This window comes from Anguilla anguilla, chromosome 2, assembly GCF_013347855.1.
Source record: "Anguilla anguilla isolate fAngAng1 chromosome 2, fAngAng1.pri, whole genome shotgun sequence".
NCBI lineage: Eukaryota > Metazoa > Chordata > Actinopteri > Anguilliformes > Anguillidae > Anguilla > Anguilla anguilla.
In genome coordinates, this window is record NC_049202.1 from 62,486,380 (window position 1) to 62,503,132 (window position 16,753).

At 49.7% G+C, this 16,753-nt stretch overlaps 1 protein-coding gene across 1 annotated transcript; it reads right to left on the reverse strand.

Annotated features, from left to right (window-relative positions):
- Nucleotides 1–395: 395 nt before the first annotated feature.
- On the reverse strand, nt 396–15,986 carry vps35l (VPS35 endosomal protein sorting factor like). Its single transcript, XM_035398679.1, has 30 exons — nt 15,897–15,986; nt 15,405–15,504; nt 14,413–14,595; nt 13,602–13,724; nt 13,366–13,390; nt 13,173–13,249; nt 12,704–12,832; nt 12,413–12,497; nt 12,186–12,242; nt 11,861–11,957; nt 11,496–11,543; nt 10,872–10,965; nt 10,314–10,514; nt 9,015–9,061; nt 8,563–8,674; nt 7,985–8,101; nt 7,019–7,072; nt 6,828–6,908; nt 6,679–6,741; nt 6,171–6,256; nt 5,935–6,015; nt 5,715–5,778; nt 5,523–5,621; nt 4,878–4,955; nt 4,465–4,579; nt 3,561–3,700; nt 2,957–3,122; nt 2,515–2,633; nt 1,639–1,785; nt 396–1,514 (listed from the first exon to the last, which is right to left on the reverse strand). The coding sequence occupies exons 1-30, from the start codon at nt 15,911–15,913 to the stop codon at nt 1,416–1,418; spliced, it is 2,904 nt and encodes a 967-aa protein (XP_035254570.1). The 5' UTR covers nt 15,914–15,986; the 3' UTR covers nt 396–1,415.
- Nucleotides 15,987–16,753: the final 767 nt, after the last annotated feature.

Below are 16,753 nucleotides of genomic sequence, written 5' to 3' on the forward strand. Positions count from 1 at the left end.
TATGTGGTGACTACGGTAAGGTTCAATACGAGTGAGGTTTAGATTCAACAGGGCTGGCTGCAATCAAGCCTGGCTGTTTTCAGTCAGCTGAATCTAATTATGAATTAAATTAGGTTGATTGGGGGTCAATTTCTTTTTCCATTGGGTGTTCGATAACTTTTTTCATTAAATACATTTTTTAAACAAGTGTTTTTTTACTCAGGTACCCTTTGTGTAACATTACATTTTGTCTAAAGATCTGAAACCATTCAGCATGACAAATATGCAGTAATAGAGGAAATCAGGAAGAGGGAAATCAATTTTTAATGTACTGTGTATCTGGCCTGTGTTAACATTTTATATTTTTAATACAGCTATTTTTTAATTCTTCAAAACCCCCTCCAAAAAAAAATTTTTTTTAAGCACAAATCATTCGTACTATGGCATACATTGTGCACCTCAGCAGTTGTGCAAAGTAGAGAAATGTATTGGTCACTTGGTCATTGTACCACTTCTAAAGATAACAGACTGTGGTTCTGGAGCACAGGGTCTGATGATTCCAGGCCTGTCAGGTCCTGTACACCGTTAAATGACCACGGTCTATTTCTCTCTGATGACAGCCTCACTGTAGTGGCACCTGCGCTGTGGGCACTGGACCAGGCACACGGTGGTAGGAGCCCCACACTCTGAATTTAACAAAATAACTTAAAATCCACGACGTCCTCCGCTGCTCTGGTTTGGACGTTACTGCTTCTTCCTGCCTTCCTCTGAAGACGCGCCATGTGAAACGCATGGCATTACAGTCAGCAAAGTCAAATCATGCCCGGACATCCAATCGTCCTTTGACTTGTGTTAGAGATGAGAGGTTTATTTGTACAAAGACTGATTTGAAAAAATCACGCGTACACAAGTACACAAACACTGAACAGGCAGCGGGATTAAGACGGTGCATCTCTACGACAATATGGTCTAAACGCTGATCAAGAGCCGCTGGCAGTCCTCTGTAAGCGTGATTAAGTGTTGCATGCCTGCGTGGAACCGGCTGAAGGGAGAGTTTGTGGAGGATGCTGGGATTGGAGCTGCGGCCCTGCTGGGATGAGTGATGGGAGCTGTAGTCCTGGCGGGATGTGGGATGGGAGCTGTAGTCCTAGCGGGATGTGGGATGGGAGTTGTAGTCCTGGCGGGATGTGGGATGGGAGCTGTAGTCCTGGCGGGATGTCCTAGCGGGATGTGGGATGGGAGTTGTAGTCCTAGCGGGATGTGGGATGGGAGCTGTAGTCCTAGCGGGATGTGGGATGGGAGCTGTAGTCCTGGCGGGATGTGGGATGGGAGCTGTAGTCCTAGCGGGATGTGGGATTGGAGCTGTAGTCCTGGTGTGATGTGGAATTAGACCTGTAGGCCCGGTGGTCTGTGGGTGCAGGCTGGGCAGATGCAGTTCAGGCCCTGGACTGCAGAGAGAGCCGTTGAGCCATCTCTGAGATGTGGCTCATGTTGGGCTGCAGGCCCTGGTGTTTGATGTACTCCAGGGTGCGGACCTGCCCAGAAGGACACACACAGGGTTGGTGAATTTGGTGTGTGTGTGTGAGTGTTTGTGTGTGTGTGTGTGTGTGTGTGTGTATGTGTGGGCGTGTGTGTGAGTGTGTGTGTGTCTTCTCTCACCGAGGTGCGTGTGTCGCAGTAGCCATGCTTGTGGCTCAGGTTCCACAGGTTGACCGCCAGCTGGTTGAGTTTGTTGTTGCGCAAATCACCATGAGCGAGCAGGCAGCCGAACAGAGAGAACGCCAAACTACCCTGTCTGCGCACGCCCTGAAACACACACATACACACGGAAACACGCAGAAATACACACACACATGCATGCACACACGCACACAAACACATGCACGCACAAACACGCACACAGACGCATGCACACACAAACACATGCCCACACACGCACGCACACACAAAAACACACACACACACGTGTGCACACACACAAACACACATACACACACACACACACACACAAGCAGTCAGAGATAGGTACACATGCAACAAACTAAGTGAAAGAGAAGCACACACGTCAAGGGAGACGCGTGTACAAACAGCACGAGGCTGGAAAGTACATTCATTCTTTCCTTGTTTGGAACCGTGTGCGATACTTAACATAAATAAACAGCACACACAGCTACAGGTTCGTTTGAAGCAGTCTGTCCTACGGCCACAGACCCGGAGAGACAGGGATCAGACGCTTAATTACCCTGACAGATACACACTGTAGCTGCATTAAGAAACAAGTGGAAGGACACGCCTTGACAAGATTGTGGGTGACAAGCTGAATGTTCAAACATCCTCCTCTATCCAGGCCTGCTTCAGAAACGTTCCCCTTCAGGGCATTTCAGTCAGCCTACAGCCTACACCCTGCATTTAATGTTTTTTACCACAACAGTGTGCGATCATTTCACTAGCGCGTGTGCGTTAGCATGGTCTGGCGAACGTGTCAAAATGAGTTCTCCTCGAGGTTGTGTGTGTGTGTGTGTGCAGCAATCTCACCTCATCTCTCCCCAAGGTCTTCAGGTGATCCAGCACCTGACCAATCAGGGTCTCGCACAACTTGTTGATCTCCGCTACAAACTTTGGGTCCCCTCCGTACAGGGTCTCATTGGAGTCCACTGAGAGTAGAGAGGAAGTGCGAGAGAGAGAGAAAGAAAGAGAGAGAGAGAGAGAGAGAGAGAGAGAGAGAAATGCCCATCCGCTGTCTTTCATTAACTGCTAACACTTTGGTCATCCATTTGCATTACAGTGCATCAGTGCCATTCGGCAGACACTCCCAGAGCGACTTGCTAAATGAGCACAAGCGCTCTGGAATAAAAGTGCAGTATCACCCTAAAGGGGGAAGTATTGTCTGAAGAGCCAGCAAATGATGGAGTACAGGTCGGTGTGTGTGTGTGTGTGCGTACCTTTAGGGATGCAGTGCAGGTGTGTGTGTGAGTACCTTTAGGGATGCAGTACAGGTAGCTCTCCTGGCTCATGGCTGCTAGGATGGGCAGGGCGCTGATGTAGACGCGCACCTTGGCATCGCTGTTCTCTTCCCAGGTGTAGTCCTGCACCATGTTGAGCAGCCCCCGCACCAGGTACAGCACACCCTGCTCTGGGTGGTCCTGAGACACGCACACACACACACGCACGCACACACGCACGCACGCACGCACGCACACACACGCACACAGACACGCACACACACACGCACACACGCACACACACACGCACGCATACACAGACACGCACATACACACGCACACACACGCATGCACGCACGCACAGACACGCACATACACACACAGGATGAAGGATTTGCATACCAATGGCTACACTGCAGGCATGCTTTGTCAGTTGCTCTGAGTATCAATATGAACAGTATCGATAAGTACAGCCTTTCCTGTACTTTAACCAGCACGAGTATTAAAATGGACATACATTTCTGACATGATGGCATACATAATATAATCTATAATGACATGTACATGAGCCCTTCCCACACCCATGCAGACCAGAGGTCACAGGCGCTTGAGGGAGGAACAGGAAGGGGCGGGACTAACCGGCACCACCAGCAGGGTGGACAGGAAGTTGTTGATGAAGTCGAGCAGGAAGCCCTCTGACGAGCGCAGTTTGCCCTCAACGCTGATGCTGCGAGGCACCTCCGGCAAAACGCTGACCGCCGCTTTTAGGAACGCGTCCGCTGAGAGAGAGAGAGAGAGAGAGAGAGGGAGAGAGAGAGAGAGAGAGAGGGAGAGAGAGGGAGAGAGAGAGAGAGAGGGAGAGTGAGGGAGAGAGAGAGAGAGAGAGAGAGAGAGAGAGAGAGGGAGGAGGGGAGAGAGAGAAAGAGAGGGGGAGAGAGAGAGGGAGAGAGAGAGGGAGAGAGAGGGAGGAGGGGAGAGAGAGAGAGAGGGGGGGAGAGAGAGGGAGAGAGAGAGAGAGAGGGAGAGAGAGAGAGAGAGAGAGAGAGAGAGGGAGGAGGTGAGAGAGAGAGGGAGAGGGAGAGAGAGAGGGAGGGAGAGAGGGAGAGAGAGGGAGGAGGGGAGAGAGAGAGAGAGGGGGGGAGAGAGAGGGAGAGAGAGAGAAGGAGGGAAGGGAGAGAATAATCTAGCATTCATATTGTATATAGGTGTATTTTGTAACCTCTGCCTTGACAACACAAGTGCCTATATTTGACCTGCCAATAAAGCACTTTGAAAAATGAAATAAAGAGGAAGAGAGAGAGGTAAGGAGTGACAATGGGACAGAATGATAGAAAAATGAAACAATGGAGAGAAGCAAATGAGTGAGAGGAATTCACAGAAAGAAGGTGATACAGAGGTTAGAAGTGAGAGAGAGATAGAGGGTAGGGAAGCAATAGAGGCGGAGGGATAAAGAGAGAGAGCAAACCACACGAACACATTCAAACAGCAGTGGAACCGTCTGCAGAGCGTTAGGCCTGCAGGTCCTGATGGAGTGTGAACTCACCCTGGGAGAGACACTGGTTGGCCAGCGCCACTTGCCCAGACAGCAGGTAGAGGTTGAGCCGGCTGAAGATGCTGGTGAGAGACGGGATGGTGATGAAGCTGTAGGCGGCACAGGCCTTAAGAGGGAGAGAGACAGGAAGAGCGGGAATGAGAAAGGTCTAACCCAGGGCTCAGCAATGCCACGCTAACGCTAAAACTTCAAGGGAGCTCATTTAGATTAATGCCATAACTTCATAATGTCTGCTAAAATCTCAATGTTTCTCCCAACTCGTGCTGAGTGCCAGTGAGACTTCATGAACCAATGAGAGTGCAGAAACCATGTTCTGACTCATATCACTGGTAACACAGAACAATGGGCTCTGCCCATTTTAGGGGCGTGTCACCAGCCGCACCCTTCCCCCAGGAGAGACTGACCCTGACGAAGGCGGCCGTCTTGCGGGAGTGACTGCCCCTCATCACCCGCCGCGTCTCCATGGCGAGCTGGTTCACCGTCTGAGCAGAAGACAAGTTATTACACATATTAGAGCACACAATTATGCCAAGAGTCAGCAGCCATTACATTACAGGCAATTAGCAGACGCTCTTGTCCAGAGCGACTTACACAACTTCCTGGGAATCAAACCTGTGACCTTTAGGTTACAAGACGAACTCCTTACTCATTATACTACACTGCTGCCCACTGAGCTCGGTCATTATTGTTACGCTCGGAAGCCTGCATTCGAGGAGACGCTTTCATTTTCTAAATACCGCCCACTTCACGGCTAGAATTTGCGAAGCGCCTTGCCCAGGTGTACAGTGAGCGTCCTTATTCTCTGAGCCCTGAAGCTGCAGCCTGCTCAATGAGCTGAGTTGCGTGACCATGGCGATGGACTTCTAAGCGTCATCTCTGTGATTGCAGCTGTGTGCAGATGGAGGTGTCTGTGGGCTGGGCTGACGTGTGGAGGTGCCCCGTGAGCACACAGCAGTGTGTAAATGGTGCACGAGGCCCCGTGCGTAGGTGTGAGGGGGGTGAACACACCGATAAGAGGGGGGCGGGGGGGGGGGGTTAGCAGAACTCACATGGATCAGCTGCACCATCACGGGCTCCAGGTTGCAGAAGGTGGCCCGGGCCTCCACGCAGAAGCTCAGCTGCTGCTCAAAGTCCCGGCCGAAGGACACCTGCAGGGAGGTCAGAGGTCACCGTTACCGCAGGGACGCGTCTCATTGGCTTAGAGACGTCGGGGGGGGAGGCGGGGTTCTGCTGTGACTCACCATGCGGATAAAGCCGTTTATCAGCAGGGCCAGAGACCTCTTCTCATCATCCAGAGTTAGAGCACTGAGAGAGAGAGAGAGCAGGATCAGAAACACACATAGACACACACACACACACACACGCACACACGCACACAAACACATACACGCACACATGCACGCACGCACACACACACAGAAACACACAAGCACACACAGTGCCTCCCATTGTAACACTCACTTGACCGAGTCGTGCATGGTCTTGCAGACGTGCAGTAGAGCATTCAGGATGACCGGGTCACGCGTGGGCTCCTGCTGGTACCTGAGAGCGAGCGCACACACACACACACACACACACACACACACACACACACACACACGCGTACCGTGAGTCTCAGGAAGGATCAGCACCAACGTGCAGCCGACAGACAGACAGACAGACAGACAGACAGACAGAGCGCAGGACGCGGAGCTCACTTTATGAACACCTCCATGATGGAGCGGCACACCTCCACCCTGACGCTGTCCTTCTGGAACATGTCCAGGAACGGAAGGAACCTCTCCTGGGGTAGAACAGTGGAAGAGAGGCCTGCCGTCACACCTGGCCTATCTGCCCGGGACTGTCCAGCCCTCTGGGGTTTCAACAGGGGCTCTGCAGACCCCTGGGGGTACCTGAAGACACTGCAGGGGGCCCTTTGCCAAACTTGATATACTATAGGACTATACAGATTTTTAGAAACTGTTCCAAAAAACATATTTTTTAATATAATCCTTCTGAACTTGGGATGGGGGTCCTGAGTAATGACTTATGATGAAGATCTCCTGTGTGTGCCTGGGTAGGGGTCCATGCATCAGAAAAGGGTGAAAACCCTCGCTCTTAAACCCTGCTCCTGCCACCTCCGTCCAATCAGAGGAGGCCGGAAAGCGAGAGAACGACTGGTGAAAGAAAGCTTAGAGACGGACGTCGCATCCCTCCTTCACTCACCATGGAGAAGAGCACGGAGAAGTCGTGGAAGTAGGTGAGGACCTTCCTTATGACCGACTGCAGCTGCAGGAGAAACAGGAAGTGGGTCATCACCACATCCCACAATCCCCACACTCCAACCCCCAGCTCACTGAACGCGCGCCGTTTACCTGTGGGTAGGCTTCCTCGAAGGCCCGGTCCGGGGTCATGTGTTTGATGATGTCAGAGAGCACGGTGTTCACCTCACGCTTCTGAGAGTGCGACAGGAAGAGAGGAAAAGACGCACTGGAGTGAGTTCCCCTTCCGTCATACGCACCAGTATTAAAGTGAGTATTGTCACTCCAGCTCCTGAAGCACTCACAGTGAAATGGCGGCAGGTGAACTCCACCCAGATCTCGGCACAGTTGATGTAGTCCTGCGGTGAGAGACGGGCAGCTCAGTAAAGACTCAGTAAAGTGCTTCTGTGGTTCAGGCTGGGCATCAGGGCCAAACACATTTAATAGAGGACTCTCTGCAACACGTCTACCCCCTTAGCAACCCACAGCACTCTGGGTCACTCCTTATTTGTAATCCAGGAAGTGAAACTTTCCCCAAAGTTCTAGGTCACAGTTAGCAGTTCAGGGTGCAAGCTGAGGTGCAGTCCAGGGTGCGGTTTGGGGTGTGGTTCAGGTGGCAGCAGGGGGTGCGGTTGGTATGCGATTCAGGTTGTGGTTCAGGTGGTGGTTTGGGGTGTGGTTGGAGGGTGCGGTTGGGGTGTGGTTCAGGTGGCGTTTGGGGCGTGCGGTTCAGGTGGCAGTTTGTGGTGCGGTTGGGGGGTGTGGTTAGGGTGTGGTTCAGGTGGCGGTTTGTGGTGAGGTTGGGGGGTGTGGTTAGGGGGTGGTTCAGGTGGTGGTTTGTGGTGAGGTTGGGGGGTGTGGTTAGGGGGTGGTTCAGGTGGCGGTTTGTGGTGCGGTTGGGGGGTGTGGTTAGGGGGTGGTTCAGGTGGCGGTTTGTGGTGCGGTTGGGGGGTGTGGTTAGGGGGTGGTTCAGGTGGCGGTTTGTGGTGCGGTTGGGGGGTGTGGTTAGGGGGTGGTTCAGGTGGTGGTTTGGGGTGCGGTTGGAGGGTGTGGTTTGGATGTGGTCCAGGTGGAGTTTGGGGCGTGCGGTTCAGGTGGCGGTTGGTGGTGCGGTTGGGGGGTGTGGTTAGGGGGTGGTTCAGGTGGCGGTTGGAGGGTGTGGTCCAGGTGGCGTTTGGGGCGTGCGGTTCAGGTGGCGGTTGGTGGTGCGGTTGGGGGGTGTGGTTAGGGTGTGGTTCAGGTGGCAGTTTGTGGTGCGGTTGGGGGCGTACCTGTGGGCTGCGCACTTTGGTGATCACCTTCCAGGCCTCGTTGAGAATAGACAGCCTCTCACTCTCTGGGGGGTCTGCACAGGCCAGACTGCGACCCAGAGACCCAAACAACAGGTGCTGAAAGAGAAAGGGAGGGGGAGAGAGAGAGAGAGAGAGGGAGGGGCAGGGTAAATATTCTCAGGGAAGTAAACTGGCAGTAGGGAATGTCTAAGCTACTTCTATCCAAAGGACACTGAGGCTTAACTGGCAGCAGGACAGGGCTCTATATTTAGAGAATTTATTTAAATTGCTAACTTGTTATCCTGAGCATTTCATACAGTTAAAATGTTATCAGGTGCTTATTCTACTATACACATATTGCTGCAAAGTCACCTTGTATAAGTAATGTCTGCAGGGTAAATGACAAAGTAAATACACACTTTCACTCATGCAACTAACTGTATCGCTGGAAAGATCTGTCAGTGCAGCTCAACAGTTAAAAATGAGAAAAAGAGAGGGGGGAGAGTGAGAGAGAGAGAGGGAGAGGGAGAGGGAGAGTGAATGAGTGAGCGCCGGCGGACGTGATGGTGACCTCTCACCTTGGGGAACCCAGCCTCGTCACAGTCCTTGATCATGCCGATGAAGTCAGTGGCCCTCGCTGCCACAAACTCCGCCCGGAACGCCCACATCACCGAGTTCAGCAGCAAGGCACTGTGGGAAGACACACCACCCACACCCCACAATTAACGTGCGATAGCTTTTCAAACTGCAGTGAAACTAATTAGAAACTGGCCACTTGTAGGTTGTGCTGGGAGGGTTAGGCATCAGCCTCATAAGGATAATGCCACAGGCTGGGAAATGGCTGAACATCTACGAATGAATCACACAACTTTGCTGTACTCAGCCTAACACAATGATTGGTTCGAATCTGTTAGACACTGGTGACACAGGAAGGCTCTGCCCGTTTGGAGGTCCACTGTCCTTGCCTGTCGATATGTTCTTAGGCAATATGAGCAGTGAATGGCTCCCCCTAGTGGAATGGAGGACTTACTTGTTCCCTATCTGCTTGCAGCGCTCCATCATCTCTGTCAGCAGGGCCTACAGAGGCAATGCACAAAGGTCAGAGGCTAAAGGTCAAAGGGGTATGAGCTGGGGTACTAGGTAGAGTGTGAAGGGATGAGGGGTGACACTGCTAGAGCTCTGTATGACACACTCTATAGTGCAGCAGGAAGTGAGACTTTGGGAGAAAATGTTCATGTTAGATACTGAGAGAATGTTGAAAACAGGGATGTTGGATACTGGGAGAATGTTGAATAGAGGGATATTGGATACTGGGAGAATGTTGAATAGAGGGATGTTGGATACTGAGAGAATGTTGAATACAGGGATGTTGGATACTGGGAGAATGTTGAATACAGGGATGTTGGATACTGGGAGAATGTTGAATACAGGGATGTTGGATGCTGGGAGAATGTTGAATACAGGGATGTTGGATACTGGGAGAATGTTGAATAGAGGGATGTTGGATACTGGGAGAATGTTGAATACAGGGATGTTGGATACTGGGAGAATGTTGAATACAGGGATGTTGGATACTGGGAGAATGTTGAATAGAGGGATGTTGGTACTGGGAGAATGTTGAATACAGGGATGTTGGATACTGGGGGAATGCTGAATACAGGGATGTTGGATACTGAGAGAATGTTGAATACAGGGATGTTGGATACTGGGAGAATGTTGAATAGAGGGATGTTGGATACTGTAAGAATGTTGAATACAGGGATGTTGGATACTGGGAGAATGTTGAATACAGGGATGTTGGATACTGGGAGAATGTTGAATACAGGGATGTTGGATACTGGGAGAATGTTGAATACAGGGATGTTGGATATTGGGAGAATGTTGACTACAGGGATGTTGGATACTGGGAGAATGTTGAATACAGGGATGTTGGATACTGGGAGAATGTTGAATACAGGGATGTTGAATACTGGGAGAATGTTGAATACAGGGATGTTGGATACTGGGAGAATGTTTAATACAGGGATGTTGGATACTGGGAGAATGTTGAATAGAGGGATGTTGAATACTGGGAGAATGTTGAATACAGGGATGTTGGATACTGGGAGAATGTTGAATACAAGGATGTTGAATACAGGCTAGATGGTTCACGATTGCAGGATCGAGGGGGTCTCCTCAGGGGTTCTTTAAAACAAAAAGAGTGATTGGTGTGGGGCACAGGGTGGGAAAATGCAGGTGTGCGCGCATGCATGTATATGTGTGTGCATGTGTGCGTGTGTGTGTGTGCGTGTGTGCTCGTGTGTGTGTGTGTGTGTGATGGTACAGTCACCTCCGGGGCTTTGTAGGACACACACTGCAGGATCCAGTGTATGGCAGGGGAGTACAGGGTGAGGTAGACCGGGATCTCCACCCTCTGCAGGACCAGCTGGTTCTGCACGCTGTCTCCGTGGATCTGCCGGAAGGAGCCCAGCAGGTCGAAGAAGTTCTTATTGAGGCTGTCCTTCAGGTGCGGAGCCACCTCCATGCCCACCTGGACACAGGGAGTAGAGAGAGGGAGGCTATGACCTCACACGCTTACTACACGCTCTCACTACACGCTCTCACTACACGCTCTCGCTACACGCTCTCACTACACACTGTCATTAATGGGGCTGGGACCGGAAACAAGCAAACAAGCATTAGCCAGCGGATTCTTAAAGGTTCAGAAAAAAAAGCAACCAGAAAATCTGAAATGTTTATTCTTTCAAAAATAATTGCTGTAGTAATGTCTCACCCCTAGTCATTACAAGCGTGCATCACTTTTGCTGCTGAGAGAGAGAGGGAGAGAGAGAGACAGAGAGAGGGGATGGGCGAGTGCACGGTGGCGACTGAGAGAGTCCAGACTCACCCGGCAGAGGTACGCTCGGGCGTACACTGCCACCAGGGGGTCCCCTATGCCTCGAATCATGGCCGTGAGGCGCGGAAGAGTCTCCTGGATCCCACTGAGAGGAGAGGAGACAGACAGTGAGAGACCTCATCTTCACAAGCTGTTCATTCAGCATGTGTTAAAGGACATTACTGGGATTCACCTGAGGATAAAGAACTAATGAAATGAACCAACCAAAAGAGGTAAAGGTAGAGGTAAAAAGGATCAGACCAGAATGCGTGGAATCTGCTCCACTGTGACTTTTCTCAGATTGTTTTTCCTCATTTTTAACACCGTAACTGGATCCGCCAGTGCAAAGACACAAAAACCAGGAAGCAAATCACCAGCTTCCTCTGGAGAACAGCCTGGAGATACACTTTCATGTGTCTGATTAATGGTTGAGTGTTTCACTCAGAAACAGGGCAGATGGATAAAGCTGCTGATATTGGGACAGAGGGGGAGAAGGAGGACAGGGTGGAGGACGGAGGAGGAGGAGGGCGTATTTTTTCATTCTGGATCATTCCTGGCTTTGAGATGGTGGATGCACTATAGACCCAACACAGCGGAGACACGGAGATGGACAGATGGAGAGACAGCGATACTCACGTCTTGGAGAGAAAGCGGTTGCACTTAAGGATCGCAGCCTCCACATACCTGTGCTTGCGGTCAAGGAAAAAGCCACGCCCAGGGGTTTAAACCTGAACCACTCCTGCTCCATAACAACATGCCTGTAAACATGTGCTTTTAAGCATGTGAGACGCCACATACTCTGACACGAAATAACCCTGTCAGTGTGGGTGCCTGTAGATGTGTGTGTGTGGGTGTGAGCGTGAAGTGTGTGCACGTGTGTGTGTGTCTACAGATGTACGTGTGAAGTGTGTGCATGTGTGCGTGTGTGTGTGCGTATGTGTGCACATGTGTACGTGTGTGTGAAGTTCAGGCCAGCTCAGGCTGCAGGCAGTAAAGGACACAGTCGGGGAATGAGCTCTCTAATGGAAGCGATCTTGAAGAACCAGTTGAGGCAGGTCTCCTTGGCCGTGTCGTTCACATCGTCCGCAGAGAAGGAGTCTGGGGAGGTTGTGGGGGGGGGGGGGGCAGACAAAGGAACAGCTGAGAGAGCTGAGGACAGGAACTGATCTGACCATTCCTGCACTGGTTCACTGTCCCAGCGTGAGGATAAGAACCAAATCCCCCCTTCTGTAGTGTTGCTGCTGTCATGCAGTTACTTCTGTAAGCTACTGGGGGTAAGAATGAGCGCAAAAGAGGATGCAATACCAGACCAGGCAGTGGCCTCACCTGGCAGGAGCCGAGAGTCAGAGCACATGGACCAGATCCGCTCGTATACCAGGCGCCCTGTCCAGACCAAAAACACCAAACTTAGACACAGCAGAGTGCTCTCATAAGTCACACACACACACAGCCAGAGATCCCACCAGAGAACACACACACAGTCAGAGATCCCACCAGAGAACACACACACAGTCAGAGGTCCCACCAGAGAACACGGGGGCCTCTGCACTCACCGAAAGTATCCAGGATATCTGTGATGAGGACAAACTTGCTGGGGTAGAACTGAATCACAGCTGTGTCAGAGAGCAGCTTGGAGCACTGCGATATGAACACACACACACACACACACAGTAAAGCATCAGCATTGGCCCAGTCACTTAACCAAATATTTTACTGTAGTCTAGTTTTGTGAGTGAACCAATGTGAGTGTACACAGCTAATTAGGCAACTGAGTCATGCTAACTGGGGGCCCACTCCTGTTTTAGAGGATATAGAATATGTTGTAATCACACACACACACACACCTGGATGACGATCTTCAGCGCTTTGACCTTCTGGTCAGAGGCCCAGGCCTCCTTCAGTGACTGATTGAGCTCCTCTATGCGATTCACATAGTCCTGCTGGGAAAGGTTCAGCATCTCCCTCTGGGAGCCCTGTCCCAGGACACACACCCACACACACACATGCACGTGCAGACACACACGCACAGAGGCACACAATAAAGACACAAACCCATGCACACATGTGAATCATAGACTGAGAACAGTGTCAATACAAATGCACATTTCAAAATGTCATTATTAATATTACTACTCTTTAGAGTAAACACAAAGAGCAAACAGTCAAGCGTACAGCATTACTCACAGAGGCAAGAACCGTACAAGAACACATTTGTAAATCGAAATAACTGAATACGATCAGATGATAATTATTATGTGTAATCACATTAACGCACAGCAGAGACACAGAGATAATACTGGGGGACACGCCCACCTCCTCCAGGTCGTCCAGCTCCTCCAGTCGGGTCCGCACCTTCTCCGACACGGCTGAGCCTGGGCTCGGGGCCTTCCCTGAAACCCACAGTCAGCCGCGTGAGCACAGGGCACTCTGGAGCTCCGCTAAGCCACCGCGCTGAAAGCACAAACGGCACCCGCACATCCCACAGAGCCGATACAAAAACACCTACCTTTATCTGAGCCCATGAAGAGGTTCTGAGGGAGACAGAGCAAGATGAGAGGCGGTCAGTATAAAACCAATACATTCATATGAAAGCCCTGTACTGTGCGTGTGCGTGCACATGTGCGTGTGTATGTGTGTGAATGAGTGTGTTTGTATATGTGTGTGTGTGTGCACACGTGCGTGTGTATGTGTATTTTTTGTGTTGTGTGTTGAACACCCTTATGTGGGATTTTTGATACTAACGATGGAGAGCTTCTCTGTGGTGGTGAACCTGGCCAGGATCTCTCCTCTCTTGGCAGACCAGGGTTCGAAGTCCAAGCCCACCCCCGCCTCCTCCTCCTTCTCCTTCCGCTTCCTCCCCGCCTCCTGAGAAAGGACACAGTCACAGAAGGAGAGAGAGAGAGAGAGACGGAGTCACCCACAAACTCAGCTCCTGCTGTCAATCATGTCCAATCTCAGACAGGTCCCTCCAGTAACCTCCTGAGCCTGAGGTGCAGTGTCAGCTCAGACTGACAGAGGACAAGGGTCACCATGGATACCACCAGACACATTTACCACTTTAACAAGGATATCATCACCATCATAAGGTGTGCCATAAGGGGGTCGAGGAACAATTCCAAGGGCAGGGGCCCTCAAAAAATATTATTAGAACATAGGATATTGTAGGGTGGTGGGCCCAATGTGAGATCTTTTCATGTGGCCCAAAATCCCTGGTGGTGCCCCTGACATCATCATCATCATCATTATCATGCTATCACTGTGTCATTCCTCGGGGCGACATAGCTCAGGAGGTAAGACCGATTGTCTGGCAGTCGGAGGGTTGCCGGTTCAAACCCTGCCCTGGGCGTGTCGAAGTGTCCTTGAGCGAGACACCTAATCCCTAACTGCTCTGGCGAATGAGAGGCATTTTTGGATAAAAGCGCTATATAAATCCAGTCCATTTACCATTTACCATTCCCGGAATTCCAAATGACGCATTGACCCCTTGCTTTCGTCCCTGACCCCATTCCCGCCCCCCTCCTCTGAGGGAGCCGCCAGCGTCCGCGCGCCTCACCCCAGAGCCGGCTCCGTGCGGGGCGGCGGGCGCCTCTCCGACAGAAGCCGCCGCGAACATGGACAGCGGGTCGGTGCCGTCCAGCATGGAGCTGAGCGGGTCCGGAGCGGCCGAGCTGGAGGAGGAAGAGGAGGAGGAAGTGCTGCCTTTGCGTCCTCCTCGCCGCGACTTTGACTCCGTCACCTGCGGGAGGGAGAGAAAGGAGGCGGGGAATCACGCCAGGAGATGCTAACGAATCGAAAACACGCACGTTGCAGAGGCTCAGCGGCACAGTTTCCTTCTATTAAACATTGTATTGCTTCTACAGTCGAATGACAGAGGAGTTAAATATGCCATCAGTGGGAGGTAGCAGATTTGGATGGAACCACAAATTTTGTTTCTGTTTTGGACACTGATCTATTGACATACTGCAGTGGTTCTATGTCGAAAGGTCGATCCTTATGAAAGACCTTAAACATGTGTACAATAACCTAATTACGACCCTATCGATTCAGCCCAGTCTTTAATTTGATTAGTTTAAAAATTCAGTTACCTCTCTGTAAGTAATTGTTTGCAATATAGCACAACAAGCACAGTGTGAACATGGGATTTTTATTCTTCATGACATGCATAGCTATTTCTGACAATGTGTCTTAAAAGGGTAAATAATAATAAATATTAATAATAATAAAAAAATAAGACCACTAAGCTTGAAATGCACATGATTAAGAAAATTCAGAAAAAAACAGCTTGTAAAAATTCTGGAATTGCAATTGTGGTTGGAACGAAAACCAGCAGAGCCTACACAGGGGGCCCCCAGGACCAAACTTGATAATAACTGATACAGAGAAACCGCATCTTGAACTGGTCTAATAAAGTTATTCAGAAAACAGCTAACAGCATGAGCAGATATGACTTAAGATCAATTTGGGCAATTGTTAACTTGAAGTTGACGACTCAATAACATCAGTGCCGGCTAACGGACAGTGTGTGTAGTACAGAACGGAACTCACAGTGATGGGCTTAAGCGGGTGGTAATCACCGAACTCCACGGGCACGGATTCAAGGCGACAGCCTTGCAGTTCTGCCTCATAGTTTCGTACACGAGAGTGCCTAGTAAAGCAACAAACAACAGCTACTTGTCATACAAAAGCAATGGGGCTGCAGGCCACAGTATGCGAACTTGAGAACGCAGATATTGAGTAATTGCCACTGATCTTCAGACATTGCTTGTACACATACAATAACAAATAAGTTTTACAACACGGATAGAAAGGCAATGGAAAATACAGCTTTGATCTATTTACATGTTGCTGACTGGTTAACTAGCTTTGCAACAGTATGATCTATTAGTAGATTATCCATTTGCCAATTACGATACGCTTTTCAATGCACCATCAATGCACAAGCATTATGTACGCTAGCTGTCGTGTGTTCTTCCTGAATAAAATCGTCTCAATAACTAAGAAATAAAACAGTTTTATTTAGGAAAAAAATGCAATTACCACTGGACGGCAGCCATTTTGCTCCTGTCATATGACTCCCCACCCCTTCAGTGGGATGTTCCGCATTTGATGGCTCTTGGGAAATTGAGTTTTAAAAGATGGAATTGTTGGTGGGTATTATTTCGCACTTACGGCAATTTGTGCTTTTGTACTATCTGCTAATATATCAATAGTAAATCGTGCTAGTACTCATTACACGATCTATTGCAAAAACAGACACTTATTGTGGATCCAGTCACTTACTGTGGAAAAGGTAGCTGCCAAGTATAAAAATATAATTTTGGCACTGAAAATCAGTAAATTGCGTCATTATACTGAATGCATACACATTTCCATGTTTGTATTTCAAGTGATGTACATACCGAATGTATTCACGTGAATATAACTGTATAGTTTTACACTATACAGTTGGCGGTTTATGCATGCTGGTGTTCATCGTTGTCCCGGACAACTATAACTATTATGGTCTTGTAAAAATACAGTCATAGATACTTTATGCTTATGGGAAGTGTCTTTGGTAATGGGTTGCCGCCTTGTGGCTTCAAAAGATATCACAATAACAAACAGAACGTGCAGAGGCGAATACAAACCATTTTGCCCTCTACTGACGATTACCGTTATTGCCATTCGGTTCAAAGGAGTGCTACGATTTGGCATAAAATATCACAAATCGCAATCTTGCTTCATTAAGTGTATCATGAATACGTACGATTACAATAAGAACTCCCCATGTACCATATATAGGACCAGGCCAGATACTATATGCAATGCATGTATTTATCCGGTATTAATAATAATTTTTTATTCCACAATTGACCAGATGAACATGAAGTTGTTTTTCTAAATATTCTGTGTAC